The 20,769-nt window shown below is 43.5% G+C and overlaps 2 protein-coding genes across 21 annotated transcripts in view; one reads left to right on the top strand and one right to left on the bottom strand.

Moving 5' to 3' along the window:
- Window positions 1–242: 242 nt before the first annotated feature.
- Window positions 243–13,473, bottom strand: LOC123761321 (esterase E4). Its single transcript, XM_045747274.2, has 10 exons — window positions 13,255–13,473; window positions 12,165–12,305; window positions 10,627–10,789; window positions 7,738–7,950; window positions 6,555–6,745; window positions 6,236–6,401; window positions 4,633–4,814; window positions 4,322–4,493; window positions 3,649–3,844; window positions 243–3,184 (listed from the first exon to the last, which is right to left on the bottom strand). The coding sequence occupies exons 1-10, from the start codon at window positions 13,471–13,473 to the stop codon at window positions 2,971–2,973; spliced, it is 1,857 nt and encodes a 618-aa protein (XP_045603230.2). The 3' UTR covers window positions 243–2,970.
- Window positions 13,474–20,672: 7,199 nt separating this feature from the next.
- The window catches only part of Zir (dedicator of cytokinesis), an 89,297-nt gene continuing 89,200 nt past the window's right edge, over window positions 20,673–20,769 (top strand). For 17 of the 20 annotated variants that reach the window (XM_069328888.1, XM_069328887.1, XM_069328890.1 and 14 more), the window contains exon 1: window positions 20,676–20,740. In XM_069328888.1, coding sequence (XP_069184989.1) covers window positions 20,700–20,740 — 41 coding nt within the window. In that variant the 5' untranslated portion in view covers window positions 20,676–20,699. Of the gene's footprint in view, window positions 20,741–20,769 lie in introns of all 20 variants that reach the window. The other 3 variants (XM_069328889.1, XM_069328883.1, XM_069328881.1) reach the window with 1 other exon arrangement.

The following is a 20,769-nucleotide window of genomic DNA, read 5'->3' as shown; positions in this document are numbered from 1 at the left end:
ATCTATATGAGGATTTAGGCCTAATATTCCATCTCGCAGGATGGTTTGGCATATATTGGTTGAGAAGTTTACTTATTATACACTCCTCTCTGCCACAGTCGAGGCTAGAGAGCTATTACTCTACATAGTGCAGTGGGTTATTGGGCACTAAATCACAATCTAAGCAGTAATTGCAAGTCATTCGTCATGTATACAATTATATAATTACCTTGAGATCAATGTAGGGGCTGTGAGAGATGGGAGGGTTCAAATATTTTATTGAGACAGTACGATACATGTCAAAAGGATAGTGTAGCTTAGGCTATGTCTACCCTCTAAAGGTGGGAAGGGGCGAAGAGAGGAGGATAGAGTGAGAACCGGAGCCGGTTTGGGTGATGGTTAGATTACATGCTACAATGTACCCTAGTATTAATTTTACCCAGGGGTGCAGTGCCAATTTTATAGGTGCCTGAGCTCTGGTTGGCCTGACAAAAGCCTGTCATTTCCTATCCTGTTTCTGTATACGACAAACGATTAAATATTTAGTGTTTGTAACTCACTAATTATCATAAAATATAATTATCAAACAAATAAAAAAATATCAATCATGAATTCATCAATTTAAGAAGTTAAAACACTTAGTGCTCATAATATACAACTAGTGAGATATTTCACAATAGTTTCCACAAAGGGTCAGGTGAGAGATGTTTTCAGGGGTGTGAAGCACCTCTAGTCTCAGGATTCCACTGAACTAGAGGAGGTCCACGTAGTTTAACATAAGTGTGGATACACGATTGATGAGAATTCTTGACCGTGTTGTTAGTATTATTTTCAGGTTCATGTGACTGAATTCCCTCTCACACTGAGCAGTACTAATAGGAATAACTTGTAAACAGCTCAGTAATGGGTGTAAATCTTGGGGGAACGCGGCGTCATGATCCTCCATATAGTCTCTAAAGGCATTTAGTGCTGAGTAAGAAGAAAGCTTAACACCTCTTAGAGAGATAATATTTCATTTTCTCCGTAGTTAGGTGGTATTTCATCAGGCCAGTAGTCTTTTTCAAGGACACACATTTCAATTAGCAGTAACCCTCTTAGCACTTAGGACCCCACATTTCACTTAGCGGCGAAAAGATACGTGAATTCAGAGACAATTCTATGACAAATGCTCCAGAGATGTGTAAATATTTCATTCAAAATGATCTGCTACCAGAAATCTTAGCCAAATATTCACAGTTTGCTAACTGTAGGTAGTAACTAAGTGATTGTAACCTATGCACTAGATGGGGGGGGGGGGGGGGCGAGGTGCAAGACATCAATTGTGACACTAGCTCTCCACATATTAGTGAGTTGCTTAACCACATAAGTCAATTGCTTAATTTAGAAACTGTATTTGTGGTCGGTCTCGAGCCCATTGTTGATGTGACGATGTGCATTGAGTTTTGTAACTAGCTCATCAAGACTGTAACTTGCTTAGCTAAATGAATTGTGGGGTTCAGTCCCTGAGCCCATTATGTGCCTCTGTAACCTTTCCACTACCGCCCCCAGGATGGTTATGGGGTGCATAATAAATGAACTAAATTAACTAATACATACTTTGAGGCTCAGAAGTTTGAGAGCCTTTCATGGACGAGTCGTGAACATACCGTGCTACAAATTGTTCACAAGACTGGTAAGAAACTATTTATAATTAATGGAGACAATTTGCCTGCCTAGTATTTAATACTAGGCAGCTAATACGTTTTACCTGCCTAGTATTTAATACTAAAATATAGTATTGTATGAATAAGGAATACCTGTCTAATGAACTACTGCTAAAGCCATGAACATTATTGCTGAATATTCATATCCAAAGCGGTAGGTTGGCAACTTTGTCTCATAACATTTGTCTGACATACATGGACAGGAAGCGTTCACGCGCGTCGGGTAGTACCACAACAAATCATCCTGTGTACTGTTTAAATATTTAAATATTTAAATATTATTGAATCGTTAAATAAAAATAAGAAATATCATAACATTATTAACTTATTAGTGATATAATACTAATATTTTTCTGCCACGATCAACCATCACCCATAAGCCCTCATCTCCCTTTCCCCTCGTCCTCTCTCTCTTTCCCCTTGTCCTCTCTCTCCCTTTCCCTTCATCCTCTCTCCCTTTCCCCCCATTCCATCATCCACTTGCAGATGTGCTGGAGAGGCGCTCCGGCGAGCTCCGGCAGCACTGCTTCAGTTTTCACCTTATCTGTTAGATTAAGAACCTGCCCGAAACGCTATGCCTGTTAGTGGCTTTGCAAGAATGTAATAACACCATTGTTATGTACTCTCACAAACCCAATGTACCTTCTTGTAAATGAGTAAATAAATAAATACAATATTTAAATGTAAATAAATAAAATAGATAGTAACTTTTGAGTGCAGGAGAAGTGTCACCAACTGTTCGAGTACCGAGGAAAGTTTGCTAATAAAATGTACTTTTTGCAATATTTCTCAAAAGTATTCGTTACTTAAGAAGACGTGTGAGAAGTGTTTTCATAGAATGAATCGCTAAAATGTTTTTATAACCAAGTTCTCTTAATAGCTACATTAAACTAGTTGATTGAACAAATCCACAAGGGTCGTGACGAGGATTCGAACCTACGTCCGAGAGCATCCCAGACGCTGCCTTAATCGACTGACCCACGACATGGTATAAGAATTGCAAAAAGAAATTCTACTAAATTTACTTAGATCCTGCAGCCTCTCCGAGAAAGGCTGATCTCGGAAGGTTTTATCGGGGAAGAGCGCCAAGTCATTGCGACTATATAGCACTTGGAAGAGGGGTTAGGATAAGGATTTTGGGATGGGACGGGATGCGGGAACGGAAGTGTACAACCACTTGGATGATCGGGAATTGAACGCCGACCTGCATGAAGCGAGACCGTCGCTCTACCGTCCAGCCCAAGTGGTTGAACGGCTGATCTCGGAGAAACTAGTTGATTGTTGACTTTCACAATTCGTCCTTTAGGACATTACGGTCACGGTTCTCAAAGAGCGCGAGATCATTCCAGAAGGTCATCTGCTCGTTCCTAAGTGGGCCATCTTTACTTTCCATCTCGGGGTCGATCTGCAGGTAGTAATGATAGCCATGGACGAAGGGCTCCCACCACGCGCCCCACGGAGACACGTCGTCTGGCCAACCATCCAACTCAGGCGTCGGGTCACTGAAACGCCGTGTGCTTTAGTTCAGTGTTTGACACACACTCACAAAGTGATCATTATAAATACAACCATCAGTTCCTGTCACCGAATTTGAGTGACACTCTGCCCTGAACAAAGGCAGAGCCCAAGGTGTCACTTTAGTTGTAATAAAGAATTTCTTGACAATTTGACTGTAATTATTCTACTTAAAATCATTTGTACTTGTAAAGTAAAGCTGTAAAGTACCTGTTAAACACTTTTTGTCAATTTTTACTCTAAATTCTCTAAAACTATCTGTTAGTTTAAGGTTTTGCTCTAAGGTTAGTTTAAGGACTTGCCCGAAACGTTTTGCGTGTTAATGGCTTTACAAGAATGTAATTTCAACTTAAACTCTATGTTCTCTGTTAACCCCCTATGTACCTTCTTGTATATATATAAATAAATAAAAGATCCCTGGCCACATGTATGAGCTAGTGCAGCGACCGACCTGCTCTTGATAAAGTTTGCCCAGAGCATGAGCATATGCGTAGACACCCGGGAGGCAGAGTCAGAGTCGAAGTCTCTCTTATAGATGAGATCCAACTTGCTGGAAGGGAAGAGGAAGAGAAGCTCGTCCAAGAAGCTCACACCCCAGCCATGAGCGCCTCGCGTGTTCTGGAACCTTGGGTTGGAGAGTCCTGCGCCTGGCCGTGGAGGCAAACATGCAGTTAATATATAGCCTATTTTGAGGGAAGCTTCCCACCAAGTCTCCAGTGCAAATAATTAGACTGTACAATATTTCACAGCATATTTTTGATCCTCAAAGTTCTAACGATGATGGGGTGGTGGTAAAGCGGGCGATGAGCACTCACAAACGCTGGTTAGTTTCTTGTTTAGAACAAATGCCGTCAGAGACATTCCTGCCCAGCTAGTAATAATTGGGCAACGTGTTTGTGTGAGTTGACCAGACCACACGCTAGAAGGTGAAGGGACGAAGACGTTTCGGTCCGTCCTGGACCATTCTCAAGTAGATTCGACTTGAGAATGGTCCAGGACGGACCGAAACGTCGTCGTCCCTTCACCTTCTAGTATGTGGTCTGGTCAACATACTTTAGCCACGTTATTGTGACTCATCGCCTGCATGTTTGTGTGAGTTGCAGGAACAATGTTGTTTGACTAACCGAAGGCAGAGTTGGCGGCCTCCTGAGGACTCTGGTGGTGGAGGAAGTCGAGGAAGGACTTGCGGCCGCAGTAGACGAGCTCGTAGCGGTAGCAGTGCTTGCCCTGAAGGTAGTAGCAGTGGTCCCTGGTAGCGTGGTCCGTAGGGTGCACGAAAAATCTGTCCGTCATCATCTGTATCACACAAAAATTATTTTATTATATAGGTTAAGTCTATTTGGGAAGTGGTGTGCATTTCTCTATTTCCTTCAATGTTAGCGTTATAATATATCCTAGTTACCAATACCAGCTCCACCGACCCTTCACAGCTCACCTCTACGAACTCCTTGGAGGATTCTTCGCCGAACGCTTTCTTGCCCATGTAGTATTTACGGATTCTATTAGCGATATCTACAGAATCCTTGCACGAGGTGTCCTTCAAGTCAAGTAGGATAGGACCGTATTTCTCCCATTGCTTGTTAAGCTGCATCGTCAGGCTGGAGTCCTTCAGGATGTCTGCCACATGCAAAGTAGACTTTGTTAAACATAACTTTGTGTTGACCGATTACTTGTAATGAGTGGAATTTCTTTTCCAGATTTCCTATCAAGCAAAATTATTTGGTATTTGCTTTTTATGTGATTAAATTAATAAAAAACTGTTTGTCGATGCCGTGGGACAGGTAAACACTCATACTGATCAATCTACAAAACAGAAAAACAGAAAGCATCATAGCTATTGATAGAGAACAATCTCTGTAACTATCTGACATTATAGCTCAGCTAGTTACAGAGATGTTAGTTAATTACATCTATACTGAGCTCATAAGAAGCTCAGTATAGATGTAATTGTGAATATAATAATCTCCTCTGAAGTCTGATAAAGATTTTTTTTTGCCCAATGTAATCTTTTTTTTGGCGCCACTGCTCACAGGATGAGTATGGGGTGCACAATAAACTAGCCGGCTCCGGTGGTAACAATTAATCATCTCACAGACTATATACAATAGTGGCTCTCAGAATTTGTCTACTGGGAGGACTGGAATTGAAGCCTGTTATACACAAGCCCAACTGGAGCACAATATAGTAGTCAAGAATCATCTACCTTACATTGTTAAACCGTTTGTTCTTCTGGTGGCGTTCATGAATACTGAAACTGCTACAGATAGTTTAGTCACCACCAACTCTATGCTCTTTACCAGCTGGAAATAATATAAAATTTAATGTAGCATTCTGGTCTCTGACGCCGTATAAAGTTGCATATACACACACTAAATATAAAGGAATCAGAATCATCTTGATGCTAATCCCGTCTCATATATGACTTCTAAAATACGATAACGTGTTACTCTTTGATAAACTTGCAGTAAATGAACAATACCATCATGAGGTATCAAACGTAAGCCTGAGAAGAGAACTCTCAGATGAATCTGAAGAGAGAATAATAATAAATGCAAATGGGAACTAGCAGATATTGTGTGTATCACAGTTACACGCGTCGCGCAAAACACGTCGTTACGGCTGGACTACAATACTAGGCTACATGTATCTCGGCCAGTTCAGCTGGTGTGGGAACTTGATCACATTAAAAGTACGTGTGGACAACATGTTCATCCACTTGAGCATTACCTTAGATCTAAGGTAATTAGACCTAAGAGCTAAGCTAATGCTAGGATCTCACTGGACGACAGTCAGTTGTCTTCTGACTTGTTTGCCGGTAATGACCTCTCCTGTGAACAACCCGTCTTCTTAACTAATAGGTCGCGGTTTTTACGTTATGGTAACCAACGTTGGTTCAGCAGAAGGTGCAGGGAACAGTACAAGGCCAGAAAGGTTGGGGAAGTGTACAGAGAACTGGGCATGTAGGGAAATGGGGCACGGGGGCACTGAAGTCAGAAATGAGTGCACCAGCCAGGAGAGCAGGTCACGAACACACTCACCCTGGACCCTAAAAGCGCCATCATTCCTATTGGTGCCGACCAACCAGGGCACCTGAAGAAACTGCTTGTGACGGATGAGGTGGTTGGGCTCGTCTGGGAGGAAGGCCTCGTCTCCCTGCCAGGCGTCGATCACAGGGCCGAAGGGCAGCGGCTCCTCGTCCCACTTCTGCCGCCGCCACCGTGGATGACCAAGTTCAAGTATATATGTATCTAAATATATATTGTTGCGTATATATGCTTAAGCGGACTAATGAACATTGGTCTCAGTAATTTACATACTAAATACTGTATCCCATAAGCGCCTTCTACCAATACTCACATACATGGACGGCATTTGTTCGATGATCTTGGAGGCCGGGATGGCCCTGAGACAAGGCAGGAGGAGGGCGGAGGTGAGCGTAGGGCAGCCGAGGGCCAGACCCAGCTTGAGGGCCTGAGTGAGGGCATCCCGGACCAGGGCGTGGGGGCTGTAGGCTGTCCCGCTCTGGGAGATGGCCTTGTGGATTAATGCTGCCGATCAAAGGATTGTGCTGTTTAGCTCAGGGCTTCTTATTATTATTTTCATCGTATATATTAATAAACTATCAGATCAAATGTGTGCCACTAACTACAGGTCAATTAAATATAAATAGTAAATGCGAGTATATCGGATCACATAGGTGATGTTTTGATAAGACTGCCAAACAAGGGATTTCTTGTACTACATATTAAATGTACAACAATTCAAATGTCCGCATGAAACCAGGTGCTTCTCGCCGGCACCGGGAATCGAACCCGCGACCATAGGACCATATCATGCGTCCAGCGTGCTGTCCAGTCAGCCACACACAAACACACGTGTGTGTGTGTGTGTGTGTGTTCATTTCAGGAGCTGTGGTAAGTGAAGTGAGTTTTCCCTACCCATAGCCCTAATTTAGTATATGTAAGTACTAAATTATGTCAGGGAAAGTCTCATTTACAGTCTTATTTCATTTATAAAATTGTTTACCCATGTCCTTTTGATCCTTATTTATTGTTAAGCATTGGCCCCATTAAACTTAAATCATATTTTTAATATATTCATCTGTTATTTTTCTTAAGTTTTCTCAATTGTATAACAAAATGTTTATCTAATTTGTTTATGAACAAATCCACAAGGGCCGTGACGATGATTCGAACCTGCGTCCGCGAGCATCCCAGACACTGCCTTAATCAACTCATTATCGGTTCGGACGCAGGTTCGAATCCTCGTCACGGCCCTTGTGGATTTGTTCATTTGATGCATCACGTTAGTGTGATATCTGTGTGTGATTTGTTTATGTTTTGCGGGAAACGCTTTGCGCAACAGTGGTTTCAATAGTATGTGCAATTCTTGTCCCCACAATTGTATATTACTCGTATGTTCTTTGTACACACACACTTTTGAATATAATAATAATAATTATTATTATTATTTACACGCACAAAGGAATATACATCGGGGTAGACATAAGCAGATATTGTAAACAAAAGAAATCCCTCACCAGAGTTGTCTGGGTAAATGGAGGCGCCGCGGGCCTTGGGAGAGAGGACGAGGAGGTGAGCGCTGATGCCGCCAGCACCGGAGCCCATGACGGTGACGGTGTCGTTCATGCCCCCGAAGTAGCGCACGTGGTCCCTCACCCACTCCAGCGCCCGCACCTGGTCCAGGAGCCCGTAGTTCCCGGGGCTCTCCTTGTCCTCCGTCGACAGGAAACCTTTGTGCGATGGAATACAACGAATTATCAGAAGTCACTGAGCCAATATGACTCCATGACACTAATTAGAAGGCATGCGAAGGCTAAGAGCTGGGACGTTAGGGCAGACTAAGAGCTGGGACGTTAGGACAGACTAAGAGCTGGGACGTTAGGACAGACTAAGAGCTGGGACGTTAGGACAGACTAAGAGCTGTGACGTTAGGACAGACTAAGAGCTGTGACGTTAGGACAGACTAAGAGCTGGGACGTTAGGACAGACTAAGAGCTGTGACGTTAGGACAGACTAAGAGCTGTGACGTTAGGACAGACTAAGAGCTGGGACGTTAGGACAGACTAAGAGCTGTGACGTTAGGGCAGACTAAGAGCTGTGACGTTAGGGCAGACTAAGAGCTGTGACGTTAGGGCAGACTAAGAGCTGGGACGTTAGGGCAGACTAAGAGCTGTGACGTTAGGACAGACTAAGAGCTGTGACGTTAGGGCAGACTAAGAGCTGTGACGTTAGGGCAGACTAAGAGCTGGGACGTTAGGGCAGACTAAGAGTTGGGACGTTAGGGCAGACTAAGAGCTGGGACGTTAGGGCAGACTAAGAGCTGGCACGTTAGGACAGACTAAGAGCTGGGACGTTAGGGCAGACTAAGAGCTGGGACGTTAGGGCAGACTAAGAGCTGGCACGTTAGAGCAGACTAAGAGCTGGGACGTTAGGACAGACTAAGAGCTGGGACGTTAGGGCAGACTAAGAGCTGGGATATGAGAATATAAGTATATCAAACAGAGTGTATATGTGATCGGCCACCACCCTCGACTACTGAGAGCACTGGGAGCACAGAGTGAGCTTCCATTTTATACATTACATATACATTGTACCAAAGAACAAATGTACAAACAGCTTCGGCGGGTAGGCGGTTCCATGGGTTTATAACCCTGTGGTGACAAAGCATCTCTTGTTTTCAGTCCTACATTGTGGCTTGTTGAGCTTGAAACCATTGCTCCTTGTTTGTGTTACATCTAACCTTTTGAACAAGTCCAGATCAACATTCTCCAAATTGTTCAGTATTTTAAGTTTCAATGAGATCCGCCCTGTCATGCCTGGTTTGCATTGTTAGTCATGAGGTCCTCAACCGTTCCCGGCATGAGAGCTGACTTAACTCTGGAATGATCTTTGTTGCCCGGTGTTGAACTTTCTCCAAAGCAGCTATATATCCTTCGCAAGATGAGGTCTCCATGCCTGGATACAATAATCCAAGTGGGGGCGGACCAGAGATTTATACGATTGAATAACAACATTCTTTTCCTTAAAATCAAAGTTACGCTTGATTATTCCTAGGGTTTGGTTAGCTTTTTTTTCTTAGTGCCGCTCCCACTTGTGCAATAAAATCCGTGAGTGATGGATTTTGACTGCAAGGTCCTGTTTTACATCAGTCTGCTGCAAGATAATGTTGTTAACTTGGTAGTTGTGACGCGGGGTTGTTATACTCCACATGCAAGGTCTTGCATTGTTTTTCGATATTAAAAAGCATTTGCCAATCTTCTGACCATTTGTGGAGTTCGTGTAAATGTCCTCATAAGGCCTCTATAACATTTTCACTTCCCACTTTACTATAAATTTTTGTGTGATCTGAAAATCTGATAATGTGATTAGTAATATTCTCACAAGTGTCATTGATGTACATGACAAAAAGGGTTGGCCCCAAAATGGACCCCTGTGGCACCCCACCTACCACATTTCTCCAGTCACGTTCACCCATTTAGCACGACCCTGTTTTATTTGTTTTAAACATTGTTTTATCCATTCTAGTAGTTTCCCTGTGTGTGTAATTTCCTTGCCTTTCATGTAGTACCTTATCAAAAGCTTTAGCAAAGTTCATGTATACAATACTACAGCCACTGGAAGTCCTCTATCTGAGTAGCTGGTGACTGCTTCCAAGAGTGCGACATAACCAAAGCAGAAATGCTATGCAAATATAAGTCTTAAACTGTGGAATGACATCCCAGATCAGATGAAAAGCTGTACTTCTCTCAGCCAGTTTAAAATAGTAACTAAGAAATATCTAATTAACAACATGTAACAAATTTCACGTGCATTTACTCATTCAAAATAAAACTTTTTTGAGTTTTGCTTTTATTGTAAATTTTAAATACTAAATAGTCTTTACTATTTACTAATTATTAAATTTTAAATGCTAAATAGTTCTTTACTATTTACAAAATATTAAAATTTAAATGCTAAATAGTTCTTTACTATTTACAAAATATTAAAATTTAAATGCTAAATAGTTCTTTACTATTTACAAAATATTAAAATTTAAATGCTAAATAGTTCTTTACTATTTACAAAATATTAAATTGTAAATACTACATAGTCTTTACTATTTACTAAATATTAAATTGTAAATTATAAATAATAATAATCAACACTCACCAAAGAGGTCCCCGGATATGGCTGATAAAGAGGACAGAACTGACTTCTGAAAGAACAGAATTCTTGGAAGTCAGTCCCTTTACCAGACAAGAACTATAGAGTTTCCCCAGGATGTACCCCACAATAGTTGCCTAACTCCCGGGTACCTATTCACTCCTAGATGAACAGAGGCATCAGGGGGAAATAATACGGACCCAACCACTGGGGATCGATCCCCTGGAATCCCCGACTGTAAGTTGAGAACGTAGAGCACTCACCGAAGGGTCCGAGTCTGTGGTTGATGGTGACGACGGTGACGTCGGACTCCAGGAGGTAGTCGGGCTGGAAGAGGCCGTCGCCGCCGCTGCCCGCCATCCAGGTGCCGGCGTGCAGGAACACCAGCACCGGCTGGGTGTTGTAGTAGTCTGGTGGCGCTGGCATCTGAAAAGTATACCAGTATATACCGTCTTCCCCATTACATTTGTTTCATATACGCTCAGGCTATATTAACCTGTCCTTGACAAACGCCAAATGCTCGTTAATCCAGCCACCAATCGCCCCTGTCCCCCTTTGTATGTGAATGAAAACCATTTTACACACGACTCACAGCTGACGCTGTCTCAGGCTAGGCTAGTTAAAGCGGCGGCCGTCCCCCTCCCCCCTACAAGATGCATTCATCAGTTTCAACATACAGTGTATTAAAAATAAATATCAGTTAATATTATTATATATTAAAGTTCTAAGTATAGTTAGGTATAGCTTAGGTTATGTTAGGTGTTTAGGGTCCGTTGGCGATTATTTGTATTTGAAGTATGTGGGCAAAGCATTTACAACGTTGTGATTCGAACACAGGTCGTCAGCGAAGCACTGTTCGAAAAATATTCGAACGTCGTCAATTGCGAATCGTGTGTAACAGCCGTCTTCATCAACATAAGAATTAAGAAAACTACAGAAGTCCTATTGGCCCAAACTCATTCATATAAATGTGTGTAAATCACAAAGCAATTAACAAGCTATGATTAATGTGAAATCGTATAACCACGAAGAGAAACATGGAACAAATGACTTCAACACACACTGGACACAACCAGTGATCCCCAGTCTTATATGGACCCGGTGATCCAGTGACACATGTATCTCTAGTGTGTGACACATGTATCTCTAGTGTGTGACACATGTATCTCTAGTGTGTGACACATGTATCTTTAGTGTGTGACACATGTTTCTGTAGTGACACATGTATCTGTAGCGTGACAGATGTTTCTATAACATGATAGACGTTTCTGTAGTATAACAGATGTATCTATAATATGATAGTACTAATATGTAATATGATATGTGCTAATATGTGTCTGTATAGTGTCTAATATGTGTCTGTAGGATAACATATGCATAATATAACAAATACCTGTGTCATAACAAACATACCACGGTTTAACACATTAACAACGAGCATACCAAATTCACCTAAAATATACAAATAATACCCCTAGTTTAACACATGCAATACTATATAACAAATATAGCAGTAGATATACCTGTCGTATAACAAAGGCACTTGTAGTTAAAACAAATATATACATGCAGCAGACATCTGTTCCTCTCTCATAACACATACGTCACCTAGCATCATGATAATAATAATAATAATAATAATAATAATAATAATAATAACAATAATAATAATAATAATAATAATAATAATAATAATAATAATAATAATTATATATGACATAATACAGAGTTTGGGTATTATGAGATGCTGGTGAAGGAGGGAGGATATATATAAGAGGCAAGAGCATAGGCTGCGACTGACCGTATTGGTGTAAACATTGAGGTAGAGGCAGTCCTCCTGGCCCACCACGCCCCGGCCGCGCAGGTTGTCCCACTGCAGGCACGCCGGCGACGCTGACGTGGCGTTGAAGGGCGTCGAGTGGGCGCCGTAGTCCACGGGAGTCTGCAAGTTATGATGGGGGGAGGTCTTGTACTTGGTGGGGAGAAACTCTCAGTGCTACGGGGACACAGTCCGCGCTCCTGTGCCAGGTAAGTACACTACGAGCTCACCGTAGCCTGTGCTACTTGGAACTTTTTTTTTTGGTTCCGAGTAGCTGAATCTAAAACAACAACAGCTACAGGGACGTGACGATTGCTTGACCTGTCACTAGAGGGCTAGCTTGGGGTTTTCTCCTTGGTTCTGCAATTTGTTTTTCTTGTTATAAATTGCCACTATGAGTCAGTGGCCCATATAGACAGGGCCACTTGGTTCTAGTATTTGTATAGCGCCCATAGAAGATAGATTATGGAAAGTGTTTTACAATATAGTTATCTGAAAGGATATCGTTATGTAAATTACTATATCCGGCTAAAACGTGGTAGGAGAGAATATGAGAACTACTAAATGGTGTGTGAAATAATCTGGGGGTTGAAACATAAGTTAAAAAATAAAGAGTAATTGCAGAAGGGCGATTGGCCCATGTGAGAACAGATATTTGTTTATTTATACCTAACCACTCTTTCATATAGATGATTTCCCAATGTCGAGGAGAGAAATGATACACAAACAAAAAAATATTGCTGCAAGGTGAATAGATGCATCAACTAAACGGAAATGTTCCAAACACCTCTGTCCTATCGTGAGGACAGAAATTAAATACAGTACCCTTAAATTAAATACAGTACCCTTAATTAAATACATTAACCTTGAATTAAATACAGCACCTTTAAAATAAAACAGTACTCTTAAATTAACAAAAACCCTGGAAGAGTCATCTGGCCTGAAGCACTTACCAAACAACTATTACTCTCCTGATCCCGGAGTACTCACCTGGGGCCAATGGAACAAGACTCACCAGTCCGAAGTATTCAAATGACAAGCAGTACTCGCATATTCATGTGGGAAAACTCACCCTGAACCTCAGATCGCCCACGGGAGGCTTGGCGTAAGGGATCCCAGTGAAGGCGTAGATCTTCCGGTCCTGCTGCCTGGCGGACATGTATTCCTTACCCAGGAAGGTGCCCCAGGGCGTCTCCACCCGCGGCTGCTGCTGCCCGCCCACGCCCACCACCACCACCACGCCCACCCACGCCCACACCGTCCTGTAACGCTGTGGGTGGCTACGCTCCATTTCTTGTTTCTTGTGACTTACTGCCTCGCTGTGTGATAGTGTTTGGCAGCATGTTAACCACAGCAGTGAACGAACACGATTTATAGAACATATAAATTGTTTGCTCATTTGTTAAACAACGACAATGAGCATGACAACAACTAATTGTATATATAATATTATATTGTTCTGGTATTACTGACCTGGCGTTTTTGTCTTTATTGGGAATTATTCTCTTAAAAAAGTTCAAATAAAGACGTGCTGTAAAGTAGAATTCTCATTATTGACAGTGGTGTTACTTTAATATTACGTGCATTAGAAGTAGCAGTAGTACTGGTATTAGTACCAGTAATTGTGCTATTAGTGCCAGTAATTGTACTATTAGTACCAGTAAATAAAAATAGTATTAGTGGTAGTAATAGTAATATTAATAGCAGTACTAGCAGCCGCAGTAGCATTTTTTGTTGCCGTTGCAGCAGTAGTAATAATATTACAATTTGTAAACAAAATACTGATGAAGGTAGCATAGGTACTGTGAGTTTCCAGAACCAGAACTCTTCCATAACACACAAGCCTCTTAGGGCCTCTGCCACTCACGTTGTGAATGTGTGGCATCAAGGAAGCACTCTTGATGTAAGAGTTACCTTACAACACGCATGTTCTAGCAGCCTGTTTGTGTGAGCGAGTGCATAATTAACAGGCCTGCTTAGTAGGTCTAGCTGGAAGTAAAAGTAAATATGCTGGAAACTCGCTATTGATTTATTACACTCATTGAAATGTTAGGAGCTCGTTATAGTGGCCCACGATGCTCGTAAAGTGGCGTGTTAGGAGCTCGCTAGTGGCCCACCATGCTCGTAAAGTTACGTGTTAGGAGCTCCCTATAGTGACCCACCACGCTCGTAAAGTGGCTTGTTAGGAGCTCGCTATAGTGGCCCACCATGCTCGTATAGTTACCTGTTAGAAGCTCGCTAGTGGCCCACCACGCTCGTAAAGTTACGTGTTAGGAGCTCCCCATAGTGGCCCACCACGCTCGTAAAGTGGCTTGTTAGGAGCTCGCTATAGTGGCCCACCATGCTCGTAAAGTGGCTTGTTAGGAGCTCGCTATAGTGGCCCACCATGCTCGTAAAGTGGCTTGTTAGGAGCTCGCTATAGTGGCCCACCATGCTCGTAAAGTGGCTTGTTAGGAGCTCGCTATAGTGGCCCACCACGCTCGTAAAGTGGCTTGTTAGGAGCTCGCTATAGTGGCCCACCATGCTCGTAAAGTGGCGTGTTAGGAGCTCGCTATAGTGGCCCACCATGCTCGTATAGTTACCTGTTAGGCGCTCACTAATGGCCCACCACGCTCGTAAAGTGGCGTGTTAGGCGCTCACATGCACTTTGCCATACAAATTAGATCATTAAAAGTTTATGTAGAATATGCTTTTTCTTCGCAATTATTATATTTAAAAATTTGACATCCATTCACTCACATATAAATGAAGCAGGAAGGTTGACGGAAAACACTTCAAATTAGTCAATAGTTTCCTAAAGCCTCTGCCCCTCCGCTATACATATATATTTAATATTTTTGTAACAATGGAAGGTACAGAGGCTCGAATTTCTTCTGACTTTGGTTTGCAGATGTAGAGCTTTCTCTTCCACCAGCTTATTTAATACCTAAACCTAATTGTTTTCCGAACTATAGAGAACTGACCTAACAAAACCGGTGCATTTTAGTTTGTGGGGATAATTGATGTTAATTATGCATATCTCATCTACGAAATATTGTCGGGACCACTTCCCTGGCCTGAGATTGATTGACATAAATAGATAGACATAAACCATTCATTCTGCCTGTCAGTGAATACTCTTGGTCAAAGAATACTCAACAAGCCAGGAGTAACTTGCAGAACCTGCTATAAGGGCACTTTGTGAACGTCGAATAATTTAATACTGATCAAATATAAACGAGCTATGTTCATGTAGTGTGTTGCTATAAGCGAAACTTCATGAAATGCAAAAGCTGCTTGATAGTAATCATGGAATTCTTTGTTATATAACATTTGCTGTTCATCTATGAACATCGGCATATTTTATAAGATTCGTGTATAGGCTACAGACGTCAATACTGTTAAATTGCCTATAATTACATGTTAACTTTTTTCTATTTTCATCCGAGTAAAAACCTTAAATACAAATTGTTATATATCTAAATATATATAACATTATAAGTATAAATATAAGTCCAAGAGGGATGAACATACCCGAAGGAGGAGATGAGGAAGACAAGACTGGCCGGGACGCGGGCGGCACCGAGACTACGGGACCCGCGCCGCCCTGTACCACCCACCCCACACACCGCCCACGGCAACACTTACCTCTATTATATATACCTGCGGTCCGATATATTGCTTATATCATTAAATGCTTAAATACAAACTCTGTCACCCCCGGGAGTATTACTGGCCATGGAGAGACGGTGGGTGAACTCGGCATATATAGCCACGTCGTCATTGTTGGAGAGAGACGTTCGCCCCCAGGTAATTACACATATATCATCAGTAACCTCAACCTATTTTTGCCGCGCCACAATTAAGGAAAAACTGCAAAAGTACTTATGTTACTGATATTTTGTGTAGCTATATACACACACACTCCATACCTTATTGGTTTCAAAAGTTAGGATCAATGGCTTACGTGTGATGATTTCCACAGGAAAATTATGATGAATATTAGAATTTCCTGTTAAAGGTTAATTATTTACTAGGGGGTTACCGGCATTGCCCGGGTATGTCTGTCTGTCTGTCTCCCATCTCTCTCCCTATCTCTATCTCTCTTCTTTCAATACAAAGTTATTTCTTCGTCCTGCCCCACTCCCTACCTTCCCCAAAACAAATATAACAGTCTCAGACGCTTTAATTACTTGTCTTTCACTTCTCTTCATTTTCCATTCTTTTTTTTCAGTAACAAGTCCACGTTACTCACATGCTACATTTAAAATTTGACTACGAAAATGGTCTGGGGGTGTTTATAATTGTTAATATTTCTTATAGCATTTAACTTTGGCCTACCCCGACCAGCGAACTCCAGACCCCCCACCCCCTCCTCTGCAAATTTGGGTGAGGCTAGCCTCAAGCGTCTAGCCTTCAGCATTGGGTAAGGCTAGCCCTGAGTGTCTGGCCTCCAGCGTTGGGTGAGGCTAGCCCCGAGTGTCTGGCCTCCAGCGTTGGGTGAGGCTAGCCCCGAGTGTCTGGCCTCCAGCGTTGGGTAAGGCTAGCCCCGAGTATCTGGCCTCCAGCGTTGGGTAAGGCTAGCCCCGAGTGTCTGGCCTCCAGCGTTGGGTGAGGCTAGCCCCGAGTGTCTGGCCTCCAGCGTTGGGTAAGGCTAGCCCCGAGTATCTGGCCTCCAGCGTTGGGTGAGGCTAGCCCCGAGTGTCTGGCCTCCAGCGTTGGGTGAGGCTAGCCCCGAGTGTCTGGCCTCCAGCGTTGGGTAAGGCTAGCCCCGAGTGTCTGGCCTCCAGCGTTGGGTAAGGCTAGCCCCGAGTGTCTGGCCTCCAGCGTTGGGTAAGGCTAGCCCCGAGTGTCTGGCCTCCAGCGTTGGGTAAGGCTAGCCCCGAGTATCTGGCCTCCAGCGTTGGGTGAGGCTAGCCCCGAGTGTCTGGCCCCAAGCGTTGGGTAAGGCTAGCCCCGAGTGTCTGGCCTCCAGCGTTGGGTAAGGCTAGCCCCGAGTGTCTGGCCCCAAGCGTTGGGTAAGGCTAGCCCCGAGTATCTGGCCTCCAGCGTTGGGTAAGGCTAGCCCCGAGTGTCTGGCCCCAAGCGTTGGGTAAGGCTAGCCCCGAGTGTCTGGCCTCCAGCGTTGGGTAAGGCTAGCCCCGAGTGTCTGGCCTCCAGCGTTGGGTGGGGCTAGCCCCGAGTGTCTGGCCTCCAGCGTTGGGTAAGGCTAGCCCCGAGTGTCTGGCCCCAAGCGTTGGGTGGGGCTAGCCCCGAGTGTCTGGCCTCCAGCGTTGGGTAAGGCTAGCCCCGAGTGTCTGGCCCCCAGCGTTGGGTAAGGCTAGCCCCGAGTGTCTAGCCTCCAGCGTTGGGTGAGGCTAGCCCCAAGTGTCTGGCCTCCAGCGTTGGGTAAGGCTAGCCCCGAGTGTCTGGCCTCCAGCGTTGGGTAAGGCTAGCCCCAAGTGTCTAGCCTCCAGCGTTGGGTAAGGCTAGCCCCAAGTGTCTGGCCTCCAGCGTTGGGTAAGGCTAGCCCCAAGTGTCTGGCCTCCAGCGTTGGGTAAGGCTAGCCCCGAGTGTCTGGCCTCCAGCGTTGGGTAAGGCTAGCCCCGAGTGTCTGGCCCCCAGCGTTGGGTAAGGCTAGCCCCGAGTGTCTAGCCTCCAGCGTTGGGTGAGGCTAGCCCCGAGTGTCTAGCCTCCAGCGTTGGGTGAGGCTAGCCCCGAGTGTCTACCCTCCAGCGTTGGGTGAGGCTAGCCCCGAGTGTCTAGCCTCCAGCGTTGGGTGAGGCTAGCCCCGAGTGTCTAGCCTCCAGCGTTGGGTGAGGCTAGCCCCGAGTGTCTAGCCTCCAGCGTTGGGTGAGGCTAGCCCCGAGTGTCTAGCCTCCAGCGTTGGGTGAGGCTGGCCCCGAGCGTCTGGCCTCCAGCGTTGGGTGAGGCTAGCCCCGAGTGTCTAGCCTCCAGCTTTGGGTGAGGCTAGCCCCGAGTGTCTAGCCTCCAGCGTTGGGTGAGGCTGGCCCCGAGCGTCTGGCCTCCAGCGTTGGGTGAGGCTGGCCCCGAGTGTCTAGCCTCCAGCGTTGGGTGAGGCTAGCCCCGAGTGTCTAGCCTCCAGCGTTGGGTGAGGCTAGCCCCGAGTGTCTAGCCTCCAGCGTTGGGTGAGGCTGGCCCCGAGCGTCTGGCCTCCAGCGTTGGGTGAGGTTGGTCCCGAGTGTCTAGCCTCCAGCTTTGGGTGAGGCTAGCCCCGAGTGTCTAGCCTCCAGCGTTGGGTGAGGCTGGCCCCGAGCGTCTGGCCTCCAGCGTTGGGTGAGGCTAGCCCCGAGTGTCTAGCCTCCAGCTTTGGGTGAGGCTAGCCCCGAGTGTCTAGCCTCCAGCGTTGGGTGAGGCTGGCCCCGAGCGTCTGGCCTCCAGCGTTGGGTGAGGCAAGCCCCTCAGAATAACAAACTGTTTTCAGACAACACTCAGCCCCCTCTGTTTAAATCCCTAAACATGCTAAACATAAAGTCACTCCACACATTCTCTTGTGCCATTTACACGTACAAAACCCCGTTCCTAGATGCAAATGGAGCACTGGAGTCCTTAAACAGTCGAAACCCAGTCTTCATGTCTATAGTGGAGGACTGTAAGAGAAGAATAACTGAGATACAGCTGAAAGGTTATAGTGTGAAATTCATGTGGATTCCGTCTCATGTTGGAATAGTGCTCAACGAGGTGGCGGATGACTTGGCCAAACGTGCCACATCAAAACCACAAGTTGACATTGAATGTGAATTCACAATGAGACAAATAAGAAGCAAAATCAGAAATATTCAGGCACAGGCGGGAGTGGAGAGGAGAGAGATAATGTATGAGAGAAGTCAAACCATGCAACACTACATGTATGTGAGTCAAAACACCCATTTCACTTATGGTAAAAGGAGAAATGCTTGGAGTGACTCTGTGTACATGCGGCTCAGGCTTGGGTACAAATATTACTGGGAATATGGGATAGATGTTCATGGTAATGACACGAAGTGTAAACTATGTGGTATGTTAAGGTCTCACACCCTTGCCCATTATATTCTTGATTGTCCGTTGATTAATGTATATAGAAACACTGAGATAAGGACTGTTCCTGAACAAATAGCCTGGATGTGTCACAACGGAAAGGTTGATGATATTCTTGAGAGATATAAGAATTTTGCACCAAGATTGTAATATTTTGTTGAATTATCTGCAGGTGTCTTGCAAATTGTCTATACAGTATACCTAGGTCATAAAAGTATTTGTGTGTACGTCTGATACCATACTACTTGTGAAGGAGGAAATGTATATGTTTACCTCTCAGAATGTTTGGTAATATGTTTATTGTTTGTGATGTGTGTCTATGTATATATTAACACGTTGTACTGAATGGGGTGAGAATAGCTTGAGCTACCTCATCCCTTTGTGTGTATTTTACCTCAATAAACTTATTTCAATTTCAATTTCAATTCAGATGCAAATCATGATCTGAAACTCTTCCTTGATAGATGTAATAGAACCCATAATCACCACACCAGAAATAAATATCTCTTTGATATCCCCAGAGTCAAACTAAATCTGTGTAAACACTTCATGCAAATAAAGGGACCTGGTCTATGTAACTCACTCCCAAACGAATTAAAAAGCTGTCCAACCTACGCCTTATTCAAAACTAAAACCAACAAATGGCTGATCTCATCCTCATAGTTTCCTACCTAGTGCTTCAAACTAGCACTGTATCTTATGCTACCCACTCCCCCAAAAAATATGTAAATTAAAGTAAAGTAAATTTTATTCAAGGAAAGTACACACATAGTTGATTTCCAAACATAATGTTGGATTTATAGATAGAGCTAGCACATACAATACCTAAAGCCACTAGTACCCATGTGCCATATAACTTCACCGTTGTATTCACTGCCGTCATCTTATATCATGGTTATTATGTTGAATGCAAAATTTACTACTATGTACCTAGGAATAATCCTCAAATTATGCTACAATTTACCTGTTGATAATCATCAAATATCACTGTATGTAATGTACTACTAGTTTTGTTCAAATTTTCTTACAATGTACCTGTTAACATTCTGCCCGAAACGCTATGCGTGTAAGTGGGTTTACAAGAAAGTAAACGCATTAATGCTATGTACTCTCATAAACCCAATGTAACTTCTTGTATATAAATAAATAAATAAATTAACTGCCCGAAACGCTTTGCGTAATAGTGGCTTTAGGCATTGTATGTACTAGCTCTATCTATAAAGCCAACAAACTTTGTAAAATCTCTTTATGTATGTACCTTTACCTAAATAAAAATTATTATTATTATTATTATTATTAATCTTCACTGATTTGAACTGAGGCGCTGTGTCATCCGAATAAATTTGCTATTCAAATTTCTATATTTAAAGTCTCTCAATTTACATAACAAACTCTATTTGTTTCTTTTAAAATATAATAATACGTAGAATAGAATAATAAAATCATAAATATTTAAATGTATCGTATTAATCTACTGTTATTTAATGTATTAATGAACGTGTGGTTGGCGGCCAAACAAAGATGGCGTCGGGCCAGCGGGCCTTCGCCCAGAAACTGTCAAAGTAAGTTTTATCACAATATACTGTGAAGT

This window comes from Procambarus clarkii, chromosome 22 (genome assembly GCF_040958095.1).
Source record: "Procambarus clarkii isolate CNS0578487 chromosome 22, FALCON_Pclarkii_2.0, whole genome shotgun sequence".
Taxonomy (NCBI): Eukaryota; Metazoa; Arthropoda; class Malacostraca; order Decapoda; family Cambaridae; genus Procambarus; species Procambarus clarkii.
Note: the sequence above shows the minus strand (reverse complement) of the source record. Positions and strands in the feature narration are given on the sequence as shown.

Coding starts and splice junctions, on each gene's coding strand:
- LOC123761321 (XM_045747274.2), bottom strand. CDS start 13,473: ATGGAGCGTAGCCACCCACAGCGTTACAGGACGGTGTGGGCGTGGGTG. Junction 12,306..13,254: donor TGGGCGATCTGAGGTTCAGG/GTGAGTTTTCCC, acceptor CATAACTTGCAG/ACTCCCGTGGACTACGGCGC. Junction 6,746..7,737: donor CATTTACCCAGACAACTCTG/GTGAGGGATTTC, acceptor TTTGATCGGCAG/CATTAATCCACAAGGCCATC.